This window comes from Rattus norvegicus, chromosome 17 (assembly GCF_036323735.1).
Source record: "Rattus norvegicus strain BN/NHsdMcwi chromosome 17, GRCr8, whole genome shotgun sequence".
In the NCBI taxonomy this organism is placed as follows: Eukaryota; Metazoa; Chordata; class Mammalia; order Rodentia; family Muridae; genus Rattus; species Rattus norvegicus.
Window position 1 is genome coordinate 23,739,883 of NC_086035.1, and position 27,432 is coordinate 23,767,314.

The 27,432-nt window shown below is 45.0% G+C and overlaps 1 protein-coding gene across 4 annotated transcripts in view; it reads left to right on the top strand.

The window, feature by feature from the left end:
- Positions 1-10,467: 10,467 nt before the first annotated feature.
- Positions 10,468-27,432, top strand: part of Elovl2 (ELOVL fatty acid elongase 2) — a 40,252-nt gene continuing 23,287 nt past the window's right edge. The window contains exon 1 of one of the 4 annotated variants that reach the window (NM_001415678.1): positions 10,468-10,517. In NM_001415678.1, the coding sequence (NP_001402607.1) occupies positions 10,515-10,517 (3 nt within the window). In that variant the 5' untranslated portion in view covers positions 10,468-10,514. Of the gene's footprint in view, positions 10,518-10,537; positions 10,899-18,359; positions 18,680-27,432 lie in introns of those variants that run through there. The other 3 variants (XM_006253779.5, NM_001109118.2, XM_063276688.1) reach the window with 3 other exon arrangements.

Here is a 27,432-nt window from a genome sequence, read left to right on the forward strand (position 1 = left end):
CGAGCCCAGAGCCGTCTGTGTGCATCTCCAGAGGGAGGCTTACAGCCAAAAGGCGGGGATTCAGTTTCAGCCAAGGCTACGGTATTCGTTCCCGTCTGCCACAGCGCACCGTGACTTTAACATTTTGAATGGGGGGAAAAGTAAATTTTGTTTATTCAATAAAAATGCATGTAGATTCTGAGTATCTGAAGTCTTGGCAGGAGTACCCAAGGCAAAAATATTTCATGAAACTCTATCAATCAAATGCACATTGAAAAATTACTATTTTTAGTAATTTTTGACTTCTAGATATGGAATAACCCTGGATTGATGTTAAACAGTAAAACTAATCTCATATCGTTTTAAACTTTTAAATCTTCGTTAGTTACCTTTTTCATAGTTATGATGAAAATGCCCTGCCAAAGAACTTTATTTTAGCTCTCGGCTTTAGAGTGTTCGGTTTTGTTATCTGAAGCGTTACCGTGGAGGTCAGGAAACAGAGTGTGGGAATGCCTGCCTTCTGCTGTTTGTCATTTTTCCCTGTACTCTCTAGGACTCTGGCCCATGGGATGAATCTGGCCTCAGGGTGAATCTTCATCTTTTACTTAGCCCTCCTAGGAAGTGACCTTATAAATGGCCAGACATATGCCCTACTGATCTCCTAAACCCAGCCAAGCTGACAACGGAAATTAAGCACCACTTGCTCCCACTTCCCCCCACCTACTCCCACCTCAACGCCCTGGCATTCTTCTACACTGGCGAAACGAGCCTTCACAGGACCAAGGGCCTCTCCTCCCACTGATGTCTGACAAGGCCATCCTCTGCTACATATAAGACTGGAGCCATGGATCACCCCCCCAACCCGTGTGTACTCTTTAGTTGGTGGTTTAGTCCCTGGGAGCTCTAAGGGGTCTGGTTGGTTGGTTGTTGTTCTTCCTATGGGGTTGCAAACCCCTTCAGCTTCTTCAGTCCTTTCTCTAACTCTCCATTGGGGTCCCTGTGTTCAGTTCGATGGTTGGCTGCAAGCATCCTCATCTATATCAGGAAGGCTCTGGTAGAGCCTCTCAGGAGACAGCCATATCAGGCTCCTGTCAGCAAGCACTTCTTGGCATCAGCAATAGTGACTGGGTTTGGTGGCTGCATATGGGATGGATCTCCAAGTGGGGCCATCTCTGTTTCATTCTTTGTCCCTGTATTTCCTCCTGTGATTATTTTGTTCTCCCTTCTAAGAAGGACTGAAGCATCCACATTTTGGTCTTCCTCCTTCTTGAGCTTCATGTGGTCTGTGAATTGTATCTTGGGTATTCCGAACTTTTGGGTTAACCCACTGGCATATCACTGGAGGGGAACTCAGCTCTATTGGCTCTAGAGCAAGGGGCAATTGTCTGGAAGATATCTTATAATGCATTAGATATTTTAACTGATTTTTCTTTTTCACTGTGATAAGATCAAGAATTTTGGCAGGAGGTTCACTGGGCCATACTTCTGCATTTCAGGGAACCAGCTAAGGTCACTGTTACAACTGAATTTAGTAGGTTCATGGGCTGGAATGCAAAGTCCAAGAAGGTCTTGCTCAAATGTCTCCCATTTGCTCTTCCTTCGCACTGGCTTTTCTCTTCCCACACTATGTTTCGTAATTCAAGTTGACTTGAGCTCAAGGTGTCCGACTTCCTCAAGCAAAAGCAGAAGCTTCTGGAACCCTGAAGCCTAGACACAGCGCTGATGAGTGTACGGGGATCTCTGCCCCATTTATTGATCGTATCGAACCACAAGATCAGAGCAGGCTTAAGGAGAAGAAGAGTAGGTGCAACTTCCTGCTGTGCTTAAGAAAGAAATCGACACCATGCATCTTCAGAGATGGATCTGCCTCAAGTAACTTTTTCAAAATCTCACACACACATATGGGACAAACAAGTTACAGAATTCACTACTGGAAGACTTGTGCCAAAAGAAATCATCAAGGAAATTTTGCTCGCGGGAAAATATGACAGTAGGTAGAGAGTTAGATCTTCACAAATAAATAAAGCTAACTAGTTAACCTGTAAGGACAAAATCAGATGCATTTTCATCTACCAGTTCTAAAAGTTCATTGATTTTCTAAGGCAAAAATAAGATCAGTGACTTATAGAATGGCAGAATATGCAACAGTAAATAAAATACACACCAACAATAACAATGAGGAAAAGGGAAACCCTGCAGTGGGATATACTGTTATACAGGGTTTTGTTTGCTTCTTGAATTGGCTGTTTGCTTTGTTTTGAAACAGGGTCTCATGTGATCCAGGCTGGCTTTGAACCCTTTTCTCCTCTGGCTTCTACTTCCAAAGCACTAGCATGTTAGTCATGTACTATGTGGCCATTTTGTTTTTCGGTGATATGGTTTCCTATACAGTCCAAATTGTTCCCTCCTTCACACTCATCCTGCCTCACTCTCCTGAGTAAGTGCCAGAATAGTAATTAGCTCCACTCCCTCACAACTGGCTTTTAGGGTTCTCTTACTAATTAAGAAGCAGTTTCATATTATTTGAGGGTCGATTGCGATTAACAATCGGTTAGGGCAATACAAGTAGGTAGAAGACCTACCACTGTAAACAAAGTGACTTGAGGTAAAGTGGATAAAATAAATACCTAACTCAAAGGGAACAGTATGTATTCTTTTTACATAGACATAGATTGATCACCGTAAAGGTGTGCACTTACCGAGGAGTAAGTGTGGGGGTCAAAGAGCAAACTTGGGCTCTGACACTTGCTTTCTCCCTTGTCTTGGGTAAGGTCTGTGCTTCCCTGGTCATACTCCAGGTTAATTGGCCTGAGAGCTTACAGGGGCTCTCTCTCTTCTCGGCCCACACCTCCTTGAGAGTGCTTACATTATAGATGCTCACTACTGCGTCTGACTCTATATGGGTTCTGGCATCCGAACTTGAATCCCCACACATGCACGCAAGTGTTTACCCACTGAGCCATCTTGCCAGCCTCCTCTCCCACTTCTTTAGAGACTTGGCATTATAAATATCCCAGGGTGTCTTTATCTTGTTATATAGGCAAGGTTAGCCTTGACTTCCTGGTCTAACCTCCTCTGTCTCTCCGGTGCTGAGATTATTAGCATGCACCATCACACTTGGCTGTTTTTTTCATGTTTAACTTTTAATTTGCAACTTACTTTCTGGGAAAAAAATAAAGCTATAAACTACTCTCATTAAAATGCACGTGGATACCAGACTGGTAACTCCCACCTATAATCCTGATTTGGGAGGCTGAGGTAGGAGGATTGCTACAAGCTTAAGGCCAAGCTGGGCTACACAGGAAATGCCAGGTCATCTCTCAGTGCACAGCAAGACTGGTTCAAAACAAAGCAAAGCCCGAGCAATGATGATGATGATGATGATGACGACGACGACGACCATAAACATAGGTGGTTTGCTAAAAAAAAAAAAAAACTTGGCTTTTTACTTGAATAACAACTGTTGTCCTGTTGCTTGAAGGATTTAAGTTAGTGTCTTAACTGTATAAAGAATCCAGAATATGGCTAGACATTTGCATTTATGAATATGTTGTCTCTTCTGAGAAATGTTATAGGAGGTCGTGTCAGGCTACCGAGTACAGCTTAAGGTGGGAGCTAAAACTGTGTACAGCATCAGGTGTTCACTTAGCAAAGTCCAAAACTAAGCAATGTTTGCTAGGGAGATAGGAGGTGGGAGGAGGATTAGGTGAACTGGGTGAGTTCAAAGTTGCATAACAAGAGACAACGTTCTAAATGCTGGGCTGGTAAAGACCTCTGTAAATCAAAGGTCAGTGTTTACTGACTTCGGATCCTTAGGAATGATGGACTACAGGCTCCGTTAACTTTGAAATGGCAAGCATCAATCTAAAAAAAAGTGGATGAGCACAAATTCAACTGGAAATATCCCCAGGCTTCACCCAGTTTTACCTCAGGGAAAATGATTGAGACAGAAACCTAGGATGTGTGTGTCCATTGAAAGGCAAGCAACAGAGTAGTTAACTCGGCCCACCATTGCTAGCGAAACTTAATGTGTGAGCTTCCTAGAAATGAGACCCCAGCTCAGTGAATTACTTATTTATTAATTATTGTTAGACCTGGACAGATCCTCTAGGCACCAGGGGGCACTGTGGTTTCCTCACTGCTGCTGCTACATTTGGGAAAAAGCTCAACCCTAGAAAACAGAAACTTCAAACGTGCTTCGTGACTGGGATGGTCATTTTTGCCTTTTTGGTTTTGTGTGACTTGACTGTAGTTTTTTTTCCCCATGCCCTATGTCTTATCTCTGATAAATGGAGCCGGGCATCCATTTTTTTCCCTGCAAATGTGTTGTGCAGACCTTGAAGGAGTAATAGCCACATTTATCTTATATCATCTGTGTAAACAGCATTGTGAAGTTAGCTTTTATTTGGGGATTATAGTCCCCAAATATATATATTTGGAAGTAAATAAAACTAGTATACTTTTGGAAGATCTCTGAGCCCAATTTTCAGACTGCCACAGAAACCTTGGGTGGCATGGAAGGAAAAGAAACGAAAAAGGCCAGTCTGCCTCCGATCTGAACTGAACGTCTGAGACAGTTGGAAGTTTACATTTTCAGGGCTGTATTTTATTCCAGGAATTCTATCATCTGCCTACCTTCGAAAGGCAGCAGCACACGATTTTATTAAAAACTAAAATAAATAAAACTGTCTTCACGACTCACCCCCCACCCCCCGCCATGCCTTCTGATCGCTGTTTTTAAAAGTCACCAATCACAGCAAAATCTGGGTTCTTACTCCAATGAAGCTTTCTTTGAGAGAGTCACTCTGTTTTCAGAATGGACAGAAACGAAGCACAAACAAGTTGAGCAACGGCAGCTGACGTGGCAGTGTGGGCACAGGCAGACGTTTCCAAACACTATTTATTCTTTCTAGTGGGTTTTTTTTTTCTTTTGAGACACAGTCTTGCTGTGCAGCCACCAGCTGGTCCCACACCCCTCGGCTGGTGGGATAACAGGCATGTGTCCCCATCCTAAGCTAGGATAAATACTCTTTATCCTTGACCTGTCTTCGTGGCTCAGGTTTGGACTTGCTGTGAGTGTTTTTGGCACTGTGGGTGAATCTGCTTTTCAGCTTACCTCGTTTTCCTACATAAATTGTATCCCTAGGGTAACTGAAGAGTCAATGAGAGGGTGTTTTCTTTTCCAGCAGGAAAAAAAAAGTGTAGGGCTTATAGAATACTTCAACCGTAGCACTAAGGAAGTCACTGGGTGTAAGCATTTACTGTCACTTAAACATCATAAGAAGAGTGACCATCGGTTTTTTTGTTTGGTTTTTGCGGGGTTTCCCCCCTGATTTGGGGGGGGGGGCAAACAGCATCCCATTAAGTATTCCTGTCAAGAAATTCTAAGCTAAATCCAATCAAACTTTAGTTATAGACATCAGAGCACAAGTGCACAGAGCTCAGAAGCTCATGTGAGTGGGATGCTGGCCATGGAATCCACACAGCTGGAAATCCTCCAGTCCATATGAATAAATAAACAATTTATTCACTTAGAAGAAAATGAAACGATGGATGAGGAGAAATGAGATTTAAAGAGACTCGGAGACATAAGAATGAAACACTGTTAGAAAGGGGACATAAAATAATTGGGAAGTTGTGTATCCCTTGTCTATGTTTAGACGGTAAGACAGTATGGCCAGTTGTCAAGGTATCCCGTTGTATTATGTAAAAAAATAATTTTGTCTTCTGTGACACACTAAAATACTTACGGTAAGATATTACATCTGAGTTTTGCTTCAAGGTCATAGAAGGTAGGTAAGTAGATGATCGAAATGCAGATGAAAACAGATTGGTCCCACATTGTCAGTCCTTGAAGACGGAGGTAGATAAAGCCCTGGGATTCATGATGACTCTGTCTGAGTGTCCCACCTTGGGATTTTGTTTTACTCTCATTGTGTTTTAAGATATGGTCTCATGGTACAGCTTGGGCTCGCCCGGAAATATCCTCCCACCTCCACTTCCGAGTGCAAGATCACAAGAAAGCGCGACCAGGCTAAGGGTTTCTGTCTGTTCTTAAAGAAGAGTTCTGTAATGAGGGGAAAGAAAATCACCTGAAGTCACACACTCTGGGGGTTCTTCTAGCAATAATCACAGCTGGAGTGGGACAGTGACACGAGCTGAAGTTTAACAGTCCCCCTCTACCGACCAAGCCAGCGAAGAGCATAGGAGCTTATATTTTGGACCTTGGGCAATCATGTGGAATTTCCACTTTGATATGACTGACTACAGAACTAATCTGGAGCTCTGTCACTGTCATCTCTAAGCTATGTAGGTAGAGTTGTCCATTTTACTTCAACCCAACCCTTGGAGCAATGCTGGGAGACCCTAGAGTCACTGGGCTGAGCATCGTAGAAGCAATTGCCAACGAGTAGATGAGCAAATGATCTTTGGAAAAGGATTTGATCTGCCAAATTGGTAAGGTGTGGTGTGTGTGTGTGTGTGTGTGTGTGTGTGTGTGTGTGTGGTGTGTGTGTGGTGTGTGGTATGTGTGGTGTATTTGTGTGTGAGTGTGTGTGTGGTGTGTATGGTGTGTGTGTAGTGTGTGAGTGTGTGTGTGGTGTGTGGTGATATGTGTGTAGTGTGTGAGTGTGTGTGTGTGGTGTGTGTGTGTGGTGAGTGGTGTGTGGTGATATGTGTGGTGTGTGTGTGTGTGGTGTGTGGTGTGTGTGTGTAGTGTGTGTGTGGTGTGTGGTATATGGGGGGTGTGTGTGGTGTGTGTGTATGGTGTGTGGTATATGGGGTGTGTGTGTGTGGTGTGTGTGTGTGGTGTGTGGTGTGTGTGTGTGAGTGTGTGGTGTGTGTGTGTGGTGTGTGTGTGGTGTGTGTGTGTGTGTGGTGTGTGTGTGTGTGTGAGTGTGTGTGTGGTATGTGTGTGCTGTGTGTGTGTGAGTGCGTGTGTGGTGTGTGTGTGTGTGTGTGGTGTGTGGTATGTGGGTTGTGTGTGTGTGGTATGTGTGGTGTGTGTGTGTGTGTGTGTGTGTGTGTGAAGACAGTGGTGGGTGTTGAGTAGCCCCCTCAATCACCTCTTTACCTTATTTAAAGACAAGGTTGCTCACTGAACCCAAAGCATGCTCTTCCAGTTAGACTGACTGACCAGTGAGTCCTCAGTAACGTCCTATGTCTATGTCCACCCCTGAGTGTAGGGTTAGAGAAACACATGGCCACACTTAACTTTTATTTGGGTCATAGAGATAGCAAGCACATTAATCACTAAGCCATCTTCTCAACCTCTATTCTTAGAGATAAGATCACGCAGGATAGCATGGTATTGTGAAAAGGACCCGACATGCCTATGGGTGAATCCTGGGTTCCCCAATATTTAACAGTCTGATGTTCCCTGGGCGTTGGGTGGATTGTGGGTAGGAGTGATACCGATGTCACTTTTAGGGCCCGGTACTCAGTAGTCACCTCTCTTTTGAGCCGCAATGAATCTCTGGGCTAACCCTGTGTTGACCCTGCCAAAAGAAGTTTCCCCAACTGCTCTGGTTACTTCTTATAACGTCGCTTGGGAAGACGGAACCTCGGCTGAAGAATTGCCTGTGGCCACATCTGTGAAAATTGTCTTGATTGGCGATTGATGTTAGAGGGAGCAGCTCACATTGGGTGGCTGGGTCTGCAATGCTTAAGAAAGCTAGCTGAGCGAGCTGGAGAGCCAGCCAGCAAGCAGCCACCCCTCCACAGTTTCTACCTCAGTTCCTAGTCTGATTCTCCTTGGTGATGGCCCGTGGCCTGGAAATGTAGGTCCAATAGACTCTTCCCCAAGTTGATTTCAGTCAGAGTATTATATCACAGAAACAGAAAGCAAACTAGAACACCGGCCAAGGCTACATTCAGTAGCTCCGATACGTGGACGCAAATACGTGAAAGGCAGTCGGACAACGTGTACATTCAGAAAAACAATAGCAGCATATTCTCCCCTAGGGCCTATAACCTCCCATCATATTGGCTTTTGACAAGATTTACGATGAATTCATACAACGGTATGGATTTGTTCCCACAGAAGAAGCCTTAAATCAAATTGGGAAGTCATTAGTTATGCCCCACGACAGTCATAGTCACTTGTCTTAGTTTGGGGTCTATTGCCATGAAGAGACACCATGACCAAGGCAACTCTTACAAAAGAAAACATTTCTTTGGGGCTGCCTTACAGGTTCAGAGGTTTAGTCCATTATGATCACGGCAGGAGACATGGCAGTGTGCCGGCAGACATGATGCTAGAGGAGCTGAGAGTTCTACCTCTTGATCTTCAGGCAGCAGGAGACTGCCATACTAGGCCTAACCTGAGCATCTATGAGACCTCAAAGTCTGCTTCCACAGTGACACACTTTCTCCAACAAGGCCACACCCCCTAAGAACGCCACTCCCTATGGGACAAGCATTTGGGCATGTGAGTCTACGGACACTACTATTGCACCAGTGGTCACCTTTAGCCTGGACGTTCAGTACTGTCGTACTCAGGTCCACTTCTGGGTAAGACGATAAAGGAATGTCCCAGCCTTTGCAGCACATTCTAGACCCGTGAAAGCTAGCCATCAAGGCAGAAGCTTCCAGTTCACTTCCAGCTTGATTTCTTCCTGTCCTGCAACCCAAGCTTGTGATGTCTTCAGCAATGGGGTCTTACGATCTAGGTCTAATAGGCAACCGACAAGGCTCTTCACATCGTTGAAGGCCACTAGGTTTTGCATCTCTCATTGGACAATAAAAATGTTATTTACATACTCTGAGACAAATCTTGTTTACCTCTGGCTACTTTCATATCAATGTCACTTAGCGTCGTTTGGGAAGAAAACCCCTCAATGGGGAACATGTCCCCAGCAGATTATACTGTGGGCTAGCCTGTGGGGCACGTTCTTGATTGATTGATGATTGTTGTGAGGACACCCAGATCATGTGGGGTAGATTCCCTGGGCTGGTGGTCCTGAGTAGTCTACAGAAGCAGGCTAAGGGAGCCTGAGAGGAGCAAGACAGACTTTGACATGGAGGTAATAAGGGAAATAAACTTTTCCTCCCCAAGTTGGTAATGATCGTGGCAATTTATCCAAGCAATAAAAATCCTAAGACAAGAACCAAAGAATTATTTTGGCTCGAGTTTCCAAGGTAGGGTCCTGGTGGTAAAATCATGGTAGCAAGGTTGTGAGGCAGTCGATCTCACTGTGTCCACAGTTAAGATGGCTCTGCCGACATTTAGAGTTTGTTTTTTCCACCTCGTCTGAAACTCTCTGGAAACCTCTTCACAGACGTGTCCAGGGGTGTGTCTCCTAGGTGATTCTAAAACCTGTTGACAGGAAAGACAAAAACCATCACAGAAGGAGTCAAAGGAAGTGATGCTTCAGAGAAAAACCATGCAAAAAAGGCCATCAGCTAGTGCCCTTTCTTCCAGGGTAGCCGTTTTGATGATGGTGGGTAGCCATGGAGATAAAGTGAATCCTGGTTCTGGATTGCAGGAGTTTGTGGCTTAGGACGGTCTCCTATTAGCTCTCGGTCCTCTCTAAGATCTATCAGACACACTGTCCGGATGTGAAATACAAGCTATGCAAAGAAAGAGAGAAGGTCTCTATTTCCACGCTTTTTAAAAAAATCATTCTTATCTCTTTGTCCATAGACCTGTGTGTGTGTGTGTTGCAAAAACCACGTTAGCCGTCTAAGAAAAATAGGCGCTCATTCTAAAGGCAATATGAAAAGCAATCATTTGACACACAAAAGCCTGGGATCTAGTGCTGTACACTGTTAATGACGCATTGAATAAGCCATCCGATCCCATGACACTATCTGGAAGTAAGCCCTGAAAAAGTCTGTTTAGACTGAATATTAGTGCTCACATGCTCCAAGTGGCACTCAGAATAAATACAACTTATCATTTGCCTACTTATTTACTTATTTGAAGCAGGCTCTCACAAAGCTCAGGTTGGCGCTGAACTCCCTAAGAAGCGAAGGCTGACTTTGAACTCACCTATTCCTCCTGGCTCTGATCCCCCAAGTGCTGGGATTTCAGGTGTGCACCCTCGCAAATCCAGCCCAACCTTGGACATCCCGCAAACCGGCGTGCCCAATTTAAATAAATCATCTGGTGCTGGCCCAGACACTCCCCAGGACTAGCGGAGGAGCCACAGGTGGCTTCTCCAGGAGCCTGGTGTGACAGACGCGTACAAACGGCGCCAGCTGAACTTGCAAATCCCAGCGCGGCCGGCAGGGGGCGCCGCGCGGGCGCCAGCGGGGGCGCGCGCGGAGCGGGGACGCGCAGGCCTCTGGGGCCACGGTCTCGCGGCCGTCCTCGGAGCTCCTCCTCCTCCGTGGTCTCCCCCCGCCCCCCCAGGGCCAGGGGCGCGGGGCGGGGGAAACGGCCCGGAGCGGGCAGGGCGCGGCGCGCGCCCGAGGGGGCGGGGAGGCGGGCGGCGCGCGGGGCGGGGGCGGGGGCGAGTGACTAGCGCGGGCGGCGCGCGGCGCGGCGCAGAGGAAGGCGGCTACCCTGGACAGCGCATCGCGGCCGCGCGGCCATGGTGAGTGAGTGGGGCCGCGCGCCTCGTCCCGGAGGGCGGCGGACGTTGGGGCCGGGACGTGCGGGCGCAGGGCCGGGGTGCCGGCGGGTAACCGGGCGCGGGGGCGTGTCGGCGCTGCAGCCGGGGCCCAACGCTCTCCCCCGAGCGGCTCGCCGAGGGACCCCCGCGAAGCCAGGCGTCTGGGGACAAAGGCGGAGACTGTGTGCTGCTGAGCTCGCAGGGAGCCTGCCGGTCCTGGGCGGGCAGCGGTCCCAGCCCTAAGGGAGCTGAGGCAGGAGGATTGCCGAGAGTTCGAGGCCAGCCTGGGCCACGGTGAGACACCCTGTCTCAAAAAACCACCTCCCCGTTAAAGAAATCCGCAAATCCTGCGTTCGTCTTCAGGTCCGCATTTGTCTTCATTGGTCTTTGTCCTTTTGCCTCCTCTTCAGGGCTTGCTAAATATGTGAAGGGCATGACCCTTTCCTTGTCCCACCTGACACCAGGCAGCCCTAGATTGTCACTCCTCTTCCCACACTGTTTTCAGATCACCGCCTCTTCTTGGTTGGATATTGTTTTAGCACTAAAATTCCAGCCCACCCCTTCTTATTCTCCCTCCCTCCCTCCCTCATTTTGTTTTCTCTATTTAAGCATGCTTTAATATGGTTTTTTAGTGTATTGAATGGCTCCCTCACCAAAATGCAAGTTTTGGCGAACAGTCTTTGTCAACAGTGCTGGCACACGTCATTTATTAAAAAAAAAAAGGAAAGGAAAGGAAAGTACTTTATGCTATGCTAAGCAGGAGACAGAAGTCTCTTTGAAGTGAACCACTACAAGAACTGTCCACTTAATAGGAGCGATGAGAATCTAGAGTGCAGCGTGGGAGGAGAGACACACTCTTCTCCTGGAGAGGAAGGACACGCTGATCAGAATGTTGGCGGCAGCTTTATGTTTTCTCAGCCACTTGAGTCTCCTGGCACCTTCTGAGTGGACAGAGCATTTTCAGCGCTAACTGGCTCTCTAGGTTCTGAATCTTTGGTCCACAGTAGACAGAGATTGTAGTTAGGGAAAACTTCCAAGAATGCTTCAACTCAATGAGAGTCGATGAGCATTAACCTGAAACAGCCAAGGGCAAGCCTTAGCATCTTTATCTTATATCACGGTGAGCTCAGTAAGCATTTTCAAATCTGGGTCCAAATCAAGTGATACCACTTTTGAGAAATGGGGCAGAGAGGGAGAAAGGGGTGTGTGTGTGTGTGTTGAGCTGGTAAGTGGGTCAGGTGGTACACACTTCTACACCCATGCTAACTAGTCTTATTGCAAAAAAAAAAAAATACTATTTAAGCTTCCCTTTTCCTCCACTTGCATGTGTAAACGTGTGTTTGTGGTTTGTGATTGGTGAAGGGAAGTGTGTATGCTCGGAGACGAAGTGCCTGAAGGGCATTTACATGAGAAATTTTGAAGATGATAGAGTTAGGACTGTGCATCCTGGTGGTCCTCAGCTAGTCTCGTCCAGATAGGTAGTAGAAATGAAAGCTTTGTTTTTGAAATTAAGACCAATGAACTAAACACAAGTTAGTGGTGCTTAATATTGTATTTGAGTTCATATTTGCAGAAGACTTTACTGTTAGGATTCTAGCAAAAAGAAAGAAGTTTGTTTGTTTGTTTGTTTGTTTGTTTGTTTATTGAGACAGACTCATAGTTCAGGCTGGCTTCAAACTCTCAATCCTTCTAGCTCCACGCTGGGATTACAGGAGCGACCCACAGTACAGGCACAGTGTATTCTGAAATTATCCAACTGGGTGAGCTCAACATTTTGGTTCTTCAGTGAAGGGTTGAGGGAAATGCATTTTACCTGGAGAAGTTTAGATGCTGTGGTGTGAAAACCTGCTGGAAATGTGTTAAGTATGCCTGTGTGGTGTATCCAGTCACGTTCAGAAATCAGGGCCCTTCTCTTCAGGGTTGCGTCAATGATGTTTTTTTTTTCTCTGCTGGACAGTTAGATAGGGGGCATTTGACTTGGGGAGAGGTGGAGTTCCCAGGGCAATGGAGACTTGGCTAGCCCACGAGAGTGAAACCGTGTGAACATCATCAGTAGTTCTTCATACCTCAGAAGTCACATATAACATCTACCTGTTTTGGTTTTCAATTCCAAATAATAAGATTAGGCTGTCACAAACTCTGACAAAGAACCATTCTAATGAATTGATACTTACCATTTAAACGGTAACCACTTAGTAACTTGAGAGGACGGCTTGTTTCAAAGTTGATGTGATCTAGTGTCATTCCTGGGTTTGAATCTCAGCCCCATATTTAACTATGTGATTTATAGACCTGGGTATTTTCTCCCATAAAAGGTGATACTAAAGCGGACATTGAAGTGCATGGAAATCTTGTCTGTGGGAAGCTAATGTAGGAGGGTCTAGGGATTGAGATCAGCCTGGGTTCTTCATATGAGTTCAAGACCAGACAGAGTAGCAGTGACTATCTCAGGAGACAATAGTATAAGGTTTAGAGGTTGAATGATTAAGACCATGTATTCTATGAGTCCACTATACCTAATAGAAATAGAACAGAAAGCATTTATGTGACTTTCAATTTCTGGTAGGTACATTTGAAAGAGTAGAGACTCAAAATACATTTTAACGTATAACTCTCTCTGGACAAGTGTCACTCCCACATGCAACAATACAAAAAAATTAAGAAATTTTACACAACTTTTTTTTTTCATACAAAATCTTCAAAACCATGCACTGGGCATGGTGGTTCATGCTTGTAATCCCAGCACTAAGGAGACTGAGGAATTGTGAGTTCAGGGCTTCCCTAGGCTAGAAAGGTGGATGCTATCTAAAACAAAGACCTCCCCTCCCAATTTTTTTTTTCAAAATTCTGGTGTGTTTATACTCATAGCATATCCCTTGCCTTTTGATTACTCATAGGCAAGTGCTCTGGAGGTGACTATTTTTGGACAGTTAGATCTCAGTAGCATACACATCCAAATTTATCTCTTATCTCTGAGACCCTTTCCACTCATGAGAACCTGGCTGCCACCTTAGACCTAGCACTAGGCAAACGAAGTTGATCACCTTTCAGCCTCCCTAACCACCCCCCCCCCCCCGCTGCTGGTAATTCCACCGGCTGTCTAGGTTACTGTGTCAGAAATCCGATTCTTGATCCACTTTTTTCCTTTCTTTTTTTTTGGGGGGGGGTCAGTATTCTCAGTATTCTCTGGTTTTGTTAGAAAATGGGTTTTTTTGTTTGTTTTGTTTTTTGTTTTGCTCTTTGCCTTTCTCACCTCTACTCCAGCTCTCTTTCTTCCACACTTTCCCTTCCTACAGGTTTCTACGTTTTTGATCTCTTTGACTTTTAACTTCTTTCCTCTGCTGAGAAATGCTATTCTCCGAATCACTGGGTCCCATGTCTCCCTATTGTTCCCTCTGTCCTTTCTCTGTTAATTCATAATGGCTTTCTGTTTTATAGCTCACTTCTAATATTCAGAGAATAATCATTGCTTTAAATGACAGCCTTGTATTAAGATGATCCACCCAAGAAAAGAAAAAAAAATAAGATACAGAAAAAAAATGAAATTGACCTCAGAACTTTAAAAACATTAATGAATGTGAGCTTTATCTCATCTTTGAAGAGACATCAGTGACATCAACTAATGATAATTACAAGGACAGTTGTGACCTCTCACTGATACCTTGTGAGAAATAAAATGCTCTCCTCTGTGCTGGTGACCAAAGCGTACAAAGAAGCAAGATACTCGACAGGTGGTCAGCAAGCCCAGCTTTCGGTGCTGGCTGGATTACCCACAAGTTCCGTGCCCCTGGTCAGGTCACTCTGACACACTGTTCACCCACTTTCTAAGTGGGGTTAATCTTTTGCCTAAGATTATTTTGTAAGCATCAGATGGGACTCAGTCCTGTAGTTGTGGATCCCCCAGCAGGGCTCTGGCCTAGAGATTCATGTATAGAGATTCATGTATCTGTCGTCTTACGGCGTCTGTGGTTAGGCCTCCTGTAACCATGCTAATGAAAACTGGAGCCGTACCTTCTCCACACACACCAGACCCTCTCTCACCTCAGCATGGCTACCTAACCATCCACTCAAGCACTCTTGGCCCCTTCTAATCCTGTACTTGTTAGTGGTGTCTTTTGTCTTTGCGCATCTTACTGAGTTGAGACTTGGTGAGGACAGGCTTTGTCTGTGTCATTCAGTAATGTATCTCAATATCAGGTGATCATCATAAGAACGAGGCTGGCACATCATAAGCACTAAACACTATTGCATGTCGGGAGTCTGAAGGTCAGAACTCCTGATCCCCATACACCGTTCTCCCTCTCCTTATCTGTGAGGGTGTATTAAGGGATACTCCTTCTCTTTGCAAAAACACAGAATACTCCTCCAGCCAGTGGCATGTCTTAGCACTCAGAAACATTTGATTTAGCCAGGCCTGCACCCGTGTTATATTTAATAAGTAACCTGTGTTTTATCAGGAAGCTGCATTCGCATTTCACATTTGTGGTTATACTATTACTTTAAAAAAACCAAAATCTATAATTTAATCATAAGTTCTTACGGAAAGCAAAGCATGCATTTCTGTAAATGTGTCTAATAATGTAATTTGTGGAAGAGACCAGGTTACATTCTTGTTTCTACATAATCAAATTTATAGTGCTACTCTCTAACTGAGATTAAAAATGAGTGTTTCTCATAATATAGGCAAAGCCATGATCCATGGCTTTCCTGGGTAGCTTTTCACTTTATATTATTTTATGGTAGTTGGCCATTTAATTAACTTTAATACGCTGTAGGCTGGGGAGATGGCAGTCAGTAAAGGCTGTGCAAACCCGAGGACCTGAATTTAGACTGACACCACATAAAAGCAAACAGCTGAAAAGCTAGCTCAATGGGGCTGAGCATTGCAACCCCAGTACTGTGCGGGCAAAGATAAGAACAATCCGGGGCTGGCCAGCCAATCTGACTGTGTTGGAAAGATTCAGATTCAGTGAGAGACCCTGTTTCTAAACATGGGGGGGAGGGACAATTTCGGAAGAGCACTGACATGAGCCTCCGTCCCTTCTGCAAGTATGGCAATACTATTTTGTATTAGTGAATATTTTATATTTGAACGCATATAACATAATTAGGCATTAATATCGTTAAAACATCAGCTGTCTTTCATCGCATAACTATTTTGAAGTTTCAAAGTGTACAGATAACTGTTTTAAGGGAAGGGAAATTCTACAGCACTAAGCCTACGTCATAGGTTGAGTTTGAAAGAGAAATGCTTTGTTCAAGGTCACTAGAGAGATCTGAACTTTTCAATCCCAGTGCACCTTTCTCACTCCTCCACTGCCTTATCCACCAGCCAGCTTGCATGTGCTTTCTGACATGTTTATGAAAGGTTCACATTTATGGCAAAGCGAGCAAGTTTCCCGTGTAGTTTCCATCCTGTGAGTTACATGTGTGAATAGATATGGATGCACACACGGATACAGATGCAGGTTGAACATTCATTCTCCAAAACGCTTTGTAGTACAAGTTCCTTGGATTTAGGAGTCTTTCTTTTTGTTTTCAGAAGTTTTTGAAGTATCTGCAAACACATATCCTAGCAGGATGATATATCTCAAGGGTGGTAATTCCAAACACAGAATTTGTCTATTTTTTATAGCAAAACTTGTACACAGCCTGAAGGTCATTTTACACATATTTTTGCAAATATGTTTCAACTATTACATGGGGTCAAGTGTGGAATATTCTATTGTGGCATTTTGTAGCACTCAAAATGTTTTAGATAGTCAACCCGATTATTTATATATCGATATGTTGTTATTTATAGATTATTTACATATATACACACATTTAAATAATAAGTAAGCATTCAAGTTTCATTCTGTATACACAGAACTGGAACACACAAGTGTTACTTGTGTAGCAGGAGCAGCCACAGAGTAGACAAATAGCTTTCAAGTGAAATCAGGCAGTCACCGGTTTGATTAGAGTGGCTGTAATATTAAGACTTCCAGAAAGGACAACGGTAGTTTGCATGTGTTTCATGTCTTAAGAGTTTATCACTTGGTTTTAATTCCAGTACTTTAAAGATGTAAATATGTTGAGTTTTTCATGTGATTAAGCAGAACTTAGTGAGGTATTAGGACTACTTATTTACTTGACAGGATCAGAACATTACTAGCCACTACACTAAGGAGTTAGATTTAAATTAACCCATGCCTTAAAGAGATGAATGTCTGTAATGCAGAAACATTGTTTATTTGACTTTGCCCTGTTTGGTTTTGAGGTGGTCTCAGGTTACAAGTATGGCTGGCCTGGAATTTGCCTCTCTACCTCAGCCTCCAGGGTGCTAGGATGACGGGCGTGCACACCGATAGCTGACGAGCTGTTTCCCTGTTCACTTGAGCTGACTTTCCTCTCTGTGTCTGGAGGAAGAAGCAGCTTGTGCTGGAACCCCTTTGCCCCCGTTCTTAGGGCCTTCCTTAGACTGCCTCAGGGAAGCTGTCCCTGCACCCACAGTTTCCCTTAGCCCTTGGTAGGTCAGTGGCAATGCCAAGGGCACTTTCGGCACTGGAGAAACGTCTCTAGGGCAGCCCATCCAGATCTTCCCTGGCCTTTCATAGCCTACTCTGGAAGCAGAGCAGTTGTCATTCCTTTTATTGGCAGGACGTTCAGGTTCCTTTCTGACCTTATTGGGTTCTGACTCCTAAAAAGAAATGGGATTCATCACAAGTCACTTTGCGATTCACAAGCTGCAGTCAGTTTCAAATGCAGGAGCAAAGCAGCAGTGGCAGCACGCTCTGGACACCAGCCCCTGAAAGCCCCGCCCCTACTGCTAGCAGGAAGTCTACGAGCTCCTAAGTGTCTCTTTCCTCTCACAGTCGAAACAGTGGAAAGGTCCCTCTGTCAGGACTTTCTGCAGAGGACTCTAATCTTTTCAGCATTTGCCTCCCACAGGCTGGAACGGTCCCCAGTCCCCAATGCAGACTTTGGAGTGAATGGTTTGCTTTTGGTCTTCTTTTGAAGGAATGAAGTACACTCTCTGTAACTGAGTGACTTATTTTTTTCAAGCTGCTTTCAGCGAAACATACACATATCTTGTCTCCCAAGGAAAGAGCCTAGGGTCTGCATGCCAGGAATTCAGGCACTAAAATTTGGCGCTCTGGAGCTCAAACACTAAGGGGTACTTTTTGTAACCATGTTCACTTGCTTCAAGGGGTGGGGATCCATCCTGGATCATGACTGGGTCAGTTTGGATGTGTGGGAAAAGGCATTAATGTAGCTGTGATAGGAACCTCGTAGGTAGAAGAAATAACCAGCTAAGGCCGAAAGAGTTTGTGAGACGTTGTCGTGGGAACCCTTTGTGGACGAGGCTGTGTCTGTCTACACAGAGCCTAGCTCATGCTAGTTCAGTGAGGTCTTTAATGTGGACCTTGTGGGCTTCATAACAGGGACAGGTGAATCAGACCAGACATAGACAAGTACTAGACTTTTAAGAGTAAGGTGCTCTGTTGGATTTTGAAGGAGGTGGAGAATGAGCATGCGCTGAGAAGGGTATTTAGAGAGGTTAACCTCGTTACCACACTGTGTGTGAGCATCAGGAGGGGGTCGTGTAGAGGCTGAGCTAACAGGTTGGTTCTTTTCACTTCTTTTCATGATTCAGTTTTTTGAAATTCTCTGTTCAGTTGTACACTCTTCGGTTCGGTTCCTTGGTCTCCATGTCTCCCAAGTTGTTTAGCCACGTGAAACTCAGCATTCTCCTTTCTAAAATGTCACACAGAGGAAGAGTGGATCAGATAAGGCAGTGAATGTAAAGCCCTTCTGAGTAGGAAGTCGGCAGTCGTTCACTGCAGCTAAGGCATGTCCATCTTTAGAGCTGAGACATCAGGTATGCATGAACCAGACATGTTTTCAACTGTCTTGATTATCTAAAGACATGTACATGTTTAAAATGCTCTATCCCTATGAAGGTGATGTTACATTTAATATTCAGGAATTCTCTCCCAACAAGAATGAAAATGTGGAAAGGTTTCATTGTCTCCTCTTCAGATCCCCCAGGCTCCAAGAACTCTTTTAAAGTAACTGGTGCAGAAGGAAAACCTGGAACACAACTCGCTCACATGTGCGGCTTCAAAACCATCTCCTTCCGGAGTGGTTCTCCCAGCGAGGTACTCATGCCATAGCCTCCTGTAATCAGACTAAGCCTCAGCTCTTTACTCACCCACCCACATCACATTGCCTGACTTGAGCCGCTTAATGGTGCTTAGCCTGAGGCCTTAGCCCTAAAAACAGCCTTCTAGAAAATGTTTTTCCCGTTCTCTGCCTTTCCCACTGCACTCTCGCTCTCTCGGTTGCTAAATCTAAGCAGAGCAGATCACTGGATTTGTGTGTTAGGGAGAGAGAGCGTGTTGCTTCTCTTGTCAGTTGGTATAGAGGTAATGCCCTTAGGGGAGAAACTTAAGGTGTGAGGGAGCAAAAGAAGTCGAGAGGAGAGACTTTTATCTTGGAGGGTTTGTAGGAAATGTATTCTCAGAGCCTAGCTGAGCAGCCTGCCTGGAGTGAAACTACTGTATAAGGACTGGTGGAAGACACGGTTGGGAGGACTTTGAACCACGTAGCATGGAGTCTCTGGGTCTCTGGACAAAGTCCGTGCTGCCCTCCAGGATAACGAGTCACTGTTACATGTCCAATATTCTAATGGACTTGCAAAAAGAAAAATAAAGAAAACGTTTTCATAGAAGGATTTTATTGGTACTTTTTATTCTTTCCAGAAGTTAATCTGAGTACTTTTCCTGCATGCTGTAAAACTCTTCCTAAACAAAATGCTAAACTAGGCCAGCTTGCTAGCAGTGGGGGTATCTTGAAAACTTTGTACCTTGTAATCACGTGTAGGATTTTTATGTCTTGTGAAAATATATGGTATTTGAAGATCCTGATACTTGATGTATGCAGAAAACTACAGGTTAGCACCGGATTTTTGTGCCACTGTACAAACCCAATGCAGTCTCTTCATTTTTCAATACTTTGGAAATAACTTTTATCCAGGTTGTGTAGAGGTATGTAAATTAGTTTGTATAGACATTTGTGATTTTAATGGGTTGGTAGGAAACTTTTCTTTGGACCTTCAGGTGCCTTCATGGCTCAGACCTCTTTTTAGGAACAGGTGGGCAAATGTATACATCTGCCCCATGGGTGAGCCAAAGCCCAGAAACGGGGCATGTCTAGCCCATTGACAAATAGGACTCAACTTGAGGTCATGATTGGTTTTGCTGTAGCAGCATGGACAAGTCTCAATAGACAATCAGATGAGGCGGGCAGAGGTGAAAGGGTGGTCAGGTGTCTATTCCAGTGAGAGAAGTGTGGTGTCACAGAGGGACATGGAACCACACGGAGGCAGTCAGCTCTCCACTGACAGTATGTAAACTCCAGACCACTAAATAGGCTAAAGAGAAAAGGAACGTTATAACCGTTAGAAATAGAGGGTGTGGAATGGGTAATTGCTTGACACAAACTATAACATGCGATGTTTAGGCTGGGACGGTAGCTCAGGGGGAGTGTGCTGGGCATGGGCATGCCAAGCTTCTAGACAAGGAGGATGATGGGAAGGAATTACAGTGACGTAACAAAGAGGTAGCAAGCAGGATGAGACGCACGGGAGACCGTCATGGGAATGACAGCTCACTGAAGCTTTTGTAGTATGCTAATAAATATGCAAGGACATGCACGAGTCCCACAGGAAGGTGGGAATGCAAACTCATCACACCCATGAACTTAAGATTAAGAATTGACAGTAGCAAATTGCATAAACATTTTAGAGCAATATGGTCATTTTCACAGAAAAAAAAAGTTAAATGCATTTCCTAAACAGATTAGCAATCACACATCTAGATTTTCCTCAGGGAAACCTTTACTTAGGAATATTGGAGATTTTACATAAAGCAGGAATTTTGGTAATAACAGAAAGTTGGAAACAACCTAGAATACATCAGGAAATATGTGCTTGATTCCTGTGGTAAAATGCAGCCCGAGAATAAATGGACTGCATGGCAAGTTTCACCATGAGCAGATCCCATCAGATACTGAGTGACAGAACATGCTGTAGAGACACGGATGGTGAGCTTCGACAGAGCGTGTGGAGCCTCCACACAGCTGCTCGTTTTGACTGTCACATCGGGTCTGTCACAGGCTGAGGAGTGGAGCAAAGGAACAAACGGCAATTTTACTGCTTGTACTATTCATCCTTAGCTGATCAGAGACTCAAACAGTTGCTGAATTAATTTTAAAAGATTTGAAGTAAATGTGACAGAATTTAAGCACATGTATGAGATATATGTGTGAGTATTCATATGTGGAGGCCAGAGGACAACCTCCAGTTGTTCCTCAGGAGCTGTCTATCTTGGTCTCTGAGACAAGGTCTCTTACCGGCCTGGAACACACAAAGCAGGTCATCCTGGCTGGTCAGCAAGCAGCAAGTTCCATGGATCTGGCTGGCCCACCTCCCCAGTGCTGGCATTTCAAGTGGGCACTGCCACCGCCAGCCACCTTAGTGTCTGAACTAGCTACCCAACCCTGCTATATTTTATCCTCTACATTTAAACACATTTGCATCTTTCTGCAAAGTTGAACATAAGTTTACATTTTGGCTACATGTATGTCTGAGGTCCAAGGTCTGTCCTGGGTGAGCATATCTGAGAAGGAGGAGCCACGACCATGAGGCTGCCTTTTGTCTCCATGGACTCTATTCTGGCCTCTTGGCTGAATCAGTGCCTAAAGGGAAGTTTTAGGAAAATGAACAACATGGCTGACATGCTGATTGTCCCCTACATGGAAAGAGAGTGACCAGATATACAAGCAACTAATCTCATCTTAGCCATAAGAACCTGACTGTGGGCACTCACTCCCACAACATCTGGAAGTTGGTTACCGAGAGGGAAGCCAAGGTAAGCTGCAGAAAGGATATCATGGAACAAGGAGGACGTTTGTGCTCAAATTGCAGGCGCCTTACAACTTCGAACTCCTATTTTGTGTCTTGAGCTCTCATAGATGGTTTTAAAACTCTAGCTGTTCTTTGAGGATGGGTGGTGAGCAGAATCGACATTCCCGCAGACCGCCGCTGCTCACGGCTGTGAAGGAGCAGGGTAGGCTCCCTCACTTGTCAAGGAGGAGCAGTGATGCCTGTCTGACAGAGAGCGGAACTGACCACAGTGGTGGCCTGTGCTAGCGTCAGTGCTTCGGTGAATACACCATGGACTCTTTCATGTTTGATATCAGTCATATATGTGTCTTATAACTCTGAAATCTCATCTCAAACTGAGCAAAGTATAGGAAGTGGGCTCGTGAGGGCTGTAAGTAGCTAATATAGGAGAATTAATCGCTCTTTACTCACCAGTGAAAGTGTGAAAAGGAAGGAAAGGAAATTCTACAGCCGTCAGTGCATGGCAGAGCGGCCCAACCCATCCAACGGAGATGGCGGCTATGGCCAGAGATGTTCAGTCATGGACCCATGCCTGCTTCTAGCCAACAGTAAGCAGAAGGGTCAGAGAAAGGGGGCGTGGCTGTCTCGGCTGCCATGAGAGATGTGGGTATATTTTTCTAGGGTAGCATCTACTATGGAGGTAAAACCCTGCATCTAGTTACAAATCTAGGACCAGATACCCAGGAGCAAACATCCTCTAGGAGAAGCAACAGCTACCGAGGAACTCTGCAGTCACCATTGGTTGGTGGATATGAGCAAAATCCGTTTATAACCCAACCCTGCACCTAATCCTAATTAGGTCCATTTGAAGGAAGAATGTTAGGGGACCAGTTTTAGGTTCAGGCAAAGGAATTGGTTCTATCCATAGAAATGTGGTACTTAGAAAAAGAAAGTTGATAGTTCTACCCTGCTCTGAAAGTGTTTGCTTAGCCTGTTGACAAGTAGAATGGATCCAGAAGAGAACTCGGTAACACTTGTTCATAATCCCAGAACTCTGGAAGTAGAGGCAGGAGGATCTCCTCGAGTTTGAGGCCAGCCTGGACTACATAGTGAGACCCTGTCTCAGAAATCAAAATAAATAAACAAAAAACCAGAAGGGAATGCTCTAGACCAGTGGCTCTCAACCTTCCTACTACCGCAACCCTTTAACATAGTTCCTAGTGTTATTGTGAGCCCGACCATAAAGTTATTTCATTGCTATTTCATAACTGTGATTTTACTACTTTTGTGGATTATAATGTAAATATATGGTTTTTTTTCTTTCTTTTGGAGCTGGGGACCGAACCCAGGGCCTTGCACTTGCTAGGCAAGCACTCTACCACTGAGCTAAATTCCCAACCCTGTAATGTAAATATATGATATGCAGGACATCTACTGTGCAACCCCATAAAGGGGTCGTGATCCACAGGTTGAGAGCCACTGGGGTAGAAGTTGAGGCAGTCTAGAGAGCACTACATAGGTAGGCATGTGCCTGAAATTTTATACTCAATATATCTCTACCTCTGTGGAAGGAGGAGGAAGGGAGGGGAAGGGAAGGAAGGAAGGAAGGAAGGAAGGAAGGAAGGGGAAGGGAAGGGGAAGGGAGGGGAAGGAAGGAAGGAAGGGAAGGGAAAGGGAAGGGGAAGGGAAGGGAAGGGAGGAAGGAAGGAAGGGGAAGGGGAGGAAGGAAGGAGAAGGGAAGGGAAGGAAGGAAGGAAGGAAGGGGAAGGGGAAGGGAAGGGAAGGGAGGAAGGAAGGAAGGAAGGGGAAGGGAAGGGAAGGGAAGGAAGGAAGGAAGGAAGGAAGGGGAAGGGAAGGGGAAGGGAGGGGAAGGAAGGAAGGAAGGAAGGAAGGAAGGAAGGAAGGAAGGAAGGGGAAGGAAGGAAGGATCAGACCACTGACAAGGTAGAGGGTGGGGAAAGGACTTCCTGAGCTGATTGGCTGGGAAGGCAGGGGCCAAGCCAGAGGCCTCCTCTTCAAATAGCCCAAGAGCCTCCACGCGCTGGCTGTGTGTGAATCCAGGCCGGGAGCCGTGGGTTGGACTGGATGGCTGGACGGGGAGGAGAAGAGAATAAGGCTCTCAGTGAACAGGAGCCCTGCAATCAGAATGTGTGCCTGGGGTTTCCTCCCAAGTTAGGGCATCGCCATCAGATGTGTAGGTTGTCACTGTCCGTATGCAGCTCCCATTTTCATCTCGAGATTTTCACAAGGTCACTTCAGTCCAGTGAGGTGGCTCTGCAGGTACTGGCACTTGCTGCCATGGCAACCTGAGTTGGACCCTGCAAGGTGTCCTCTGACCCTCACACGCATACGACCTGAGTCAATGTACAAAATTACTGGTAAGTCACTCCTTCATGAATTCATTTCTCCTCACAACCAAACTATATGTTTCACAGTTACTTCTTAGGCTGTTACAGGCTTGTGTAAGAAAGGTAATCTAACCATCAAAATTGACATTTTCATATTTTTTAAAGCTACATTTTTTTGAAAGGCAAATTTAAGAAATGATAAATATTAGTACCCAAACTTTCTCAATACTGGCTTATCACAGACAAATGTTTTTTTGTTGGTTAAAAGGTGAGAAAATTAATTTAAACTGTAGAAACTTAAGAGATTACCATATAGCATATTTATTGTAGTATTATCTACTTGGAAATTGCTAAAATATAGATTTCTTTAGGTGTCTTGAGCACAAAAAAGTGGGAAGGGAATGTATAAGTTGGTTTGACTTGACCATTTCAAAAATGTATGTATATTTCAAAACATGTTGTATACTATTAACATGCAATTTTTATTTATCAATTATAAGTTATTTCAAAAATATAAATCTGAATATAAGGATGGTTTAATCTTTAGCTAGAGTGGTAATGATATATGTAAAGTTCACATGTAATTGGACTACTGTCTGCAGACTAGCGATAATCGCATCCTCTGGTTTCCATTGCTGGACACTGGTTAAGATAGAGGTCATCTTCTGAGTCCAGCGGCCATGTTAGAAGCACGTGTGAAGGATAGTACAGAAGTGCACTGTCTTAGTGACTCTAGGGTAGAGCTAGAAGTTCCAGGAACTCTTAATAAAAAGCCCTGTTCCAGGTGAGAAATGCTTTAGCAGCACCCACTTCCACTGTGGTGGGAAGGAGGCAGAGAAGAGATAACTGAAGTCCAAGGCCACACAGTTTTCTCCCTGAGTCCAGAGGAGAACCTGGATCTGTTGATCCTTACACCGGTCCCTTGTCAAAGGGAGGCTCGTCAGTGTCACAGTGAAACGTTCGTTTCTAAGGTTCCTGTGGAATTATGAGAAGTGATGTGATTATGTAGGATTTTATTTAATATGTGAGACGTTGCACCCCTCTGTATCCTGGCTTCCCATTAAATGTGTGCAGGCTGAGAGTCTTAGGGGCTTAACAGAAATAGCCTTACTCCAATGGTGTTCTCTAGGTACAAGTAGGCGCTGTGGCGTGGGCAAGTGGCTTTCTTTAAAGTTATTAGGAGTATGAAGACCGGAGAAGAGCAGAGTAAGATGAACAATTTGGTGAGAAGCAACTGTGTGGTGAGCTCCACGAAGCCCTTTTCTCCCTAGGTCTTTTAGAGGCCCTGTACCAGTAAGACTGTGGGCACGGGAACAGTGCGGTAGCCAGCTGCATCCTCCCCACACGGCCTGCTTGTCAGGAGCAGCAAAGGAGACTCTACTTAAAATCAGTTTCCAGATATGTGTGGTGGGCATGCAGCCCTGACCAAGCTTCCCTTGTAGGTGGGATTGCTCCTGCACTTCCTGTGCGTCACAGAGGGCGCCTGCCCTGGCAGCTCACCCGCCCAGCCTGACCTCTCTCAGGCTTTCTGCTGGCTGCCACAGCCAGCTACATTGCGACCCGGGGCTGTTTCGTTAAAGCTACGCCAATGAGTTGGACTTTCTCTCTCTACACCAGCAACAGTTTGAGAAAACATTCAGTCTCGCATCGTTTTCTTTGACTTTTCTAATATATCTAAACCCAACATGTTTTCTTTACCCAGTCAGATGGAAACTTCAAGTCCCTGCTTCTCCAGAGACGAATTTTGACCCCATTTGAGAAACAACTAGAACACTGATTGGGCCAAGATAGCATTAAAAAAGCACCCTGTCCTGAAAACATTTCTGCTAAAGGGAGAGCCAGGCAGGGTTCTCCATCCTCCCTCTCCTGTCCCTGCCACTGTTGATGCTACTGGATTGATGCCTTCTCTTTTCCAAGGTAGAAGAAAAACACTACAGAGCTCTTAGAGCTGTGTTGACTACAACAGTGGCATGCTCTAAATGACACAAAAGTGCATCTTTAAAGAGAGTTGAAAACCGAGTTGAAGAATTCAGTGTAGACAATATCTTAAAACCATAAAGTCATGATGTGCCAATTAGTGTACTTGTGTGTTTGTTTTGAGCAATCAGGTAGTTTCCAGTGGTTGCTCTAGGGAACAGATTGAGGCTAAAGGGGGGGGAGGGGTTTGGTTACGCTCTCCTATACATATGGCTTTGAACAGCTGGGCTTTTTCCTTTTTAAATTTTTTTGTTGCATTTATAACTTTGAGATATGGTGGGGTTGGCTTGAAGCTGTTTTTACTTAGCACTTTAATTAGAGCATACACACTCCCTTCTGAACAGTGGTGGGATTCACGCAGGCCACTAAAGGCCCTATGAGGCCGTCCATTGTTGCTGCTGTGGTACACATCACTGCTGATAAGACTGCAGAAGCATTCTCTTGCTGAGGGGGAAGGCCCTCTCTTCTCTCTGCATCTTCTAAAACATAGAGAGCAGAAACAGAGAGAGACTGTACATTGATTTCTCTGGAATATCTAGGGGGGAAATTGAAACATTGCCTGCGGGATTTGGGAACAAACTTATCAGACATTTCGTGTGAACAGACCTCTCTCCACATAACCTGTTCATTAGATCAAGGTTCCTTTTGTGAGTTGTGTGTGTTTGTTTCAAAGTCTGTGATAATTTTGCGTTTGCTGATTCTTGGTCAGCAATATCTCAGGGTCAGTTCTTTTTGGAGGAGTCTGGCGTTCCTCCTACCAGCTTTGAGATTGGGGGAGAAGGAAGAACAAGAGGATGGGAGAACAAACACTTGTTAGTTTGTCTCTTTAAAACTGTGGGCCGGAAAGGGCCTCAGAGATCACATAATCACCCTGAATAACTTTTGTACTGTAATTTTAAAAAGTAGCCTCCAGAGGCTGAATAAAAGACATACGATGATTATGTTTAATTAGGATCATTTCGTACTACACGGTGCTTTCTAGTACCTAATGAATAGAAACATTTATGGTAAGAGAGGGGGTAGTCATAGTTATTAGCATGCTTATTTAGAAGGCGTCTGACAGTAGCCAAGAGAAAACCTAAGACAGGATGTCTGATGTTGCTCATTTCTGAAAACGGGCATCAAAGTCTTGCATTTACATTGTTTTGACAATATTTCGGCAAAGACTTTGGCTTTGTCCTGTGTGTGTAGCTCATAGTAATTTCGTCTTCTGTTCCCGACATCTACAGACAGACACCTGCCACTGCCTTCTTCTCGCCCATAGAGGCCCCATCCATTGTCCACTGCCTTATGAGCCCTCAGTGATGGACAATGAGACATGGCCTGTTAGCGTCCTTATGATGCTGAGGTGCGAGTACCTACAGTTGGCTTGCAGTGCCCTGTCTCAGAGGCCGAGAGAATGAGCTTCCCGGTCTCGTACCCACAGCCCAGCTTCATCCCGCCTTTTGGCAGTGACCACTAACGATGGTCACTTGACATTGTCTCCACAGAAAAGCCAAGGGGAAGTCTTCTAGGGAAGACTAAAAAAAAGGGGGGGTGGTGGTGGAGAGATGGCTCAGTGGTTAAGAGCACTGACTGCTCTTCCAGAGGTCCTGAGTTCAAATCCCAGAAACCACATGGTGGCTCACAACCATCTGTAATAGGATCCAATGCCCTCTTCTGGTGCATCTGAAGATAGCCA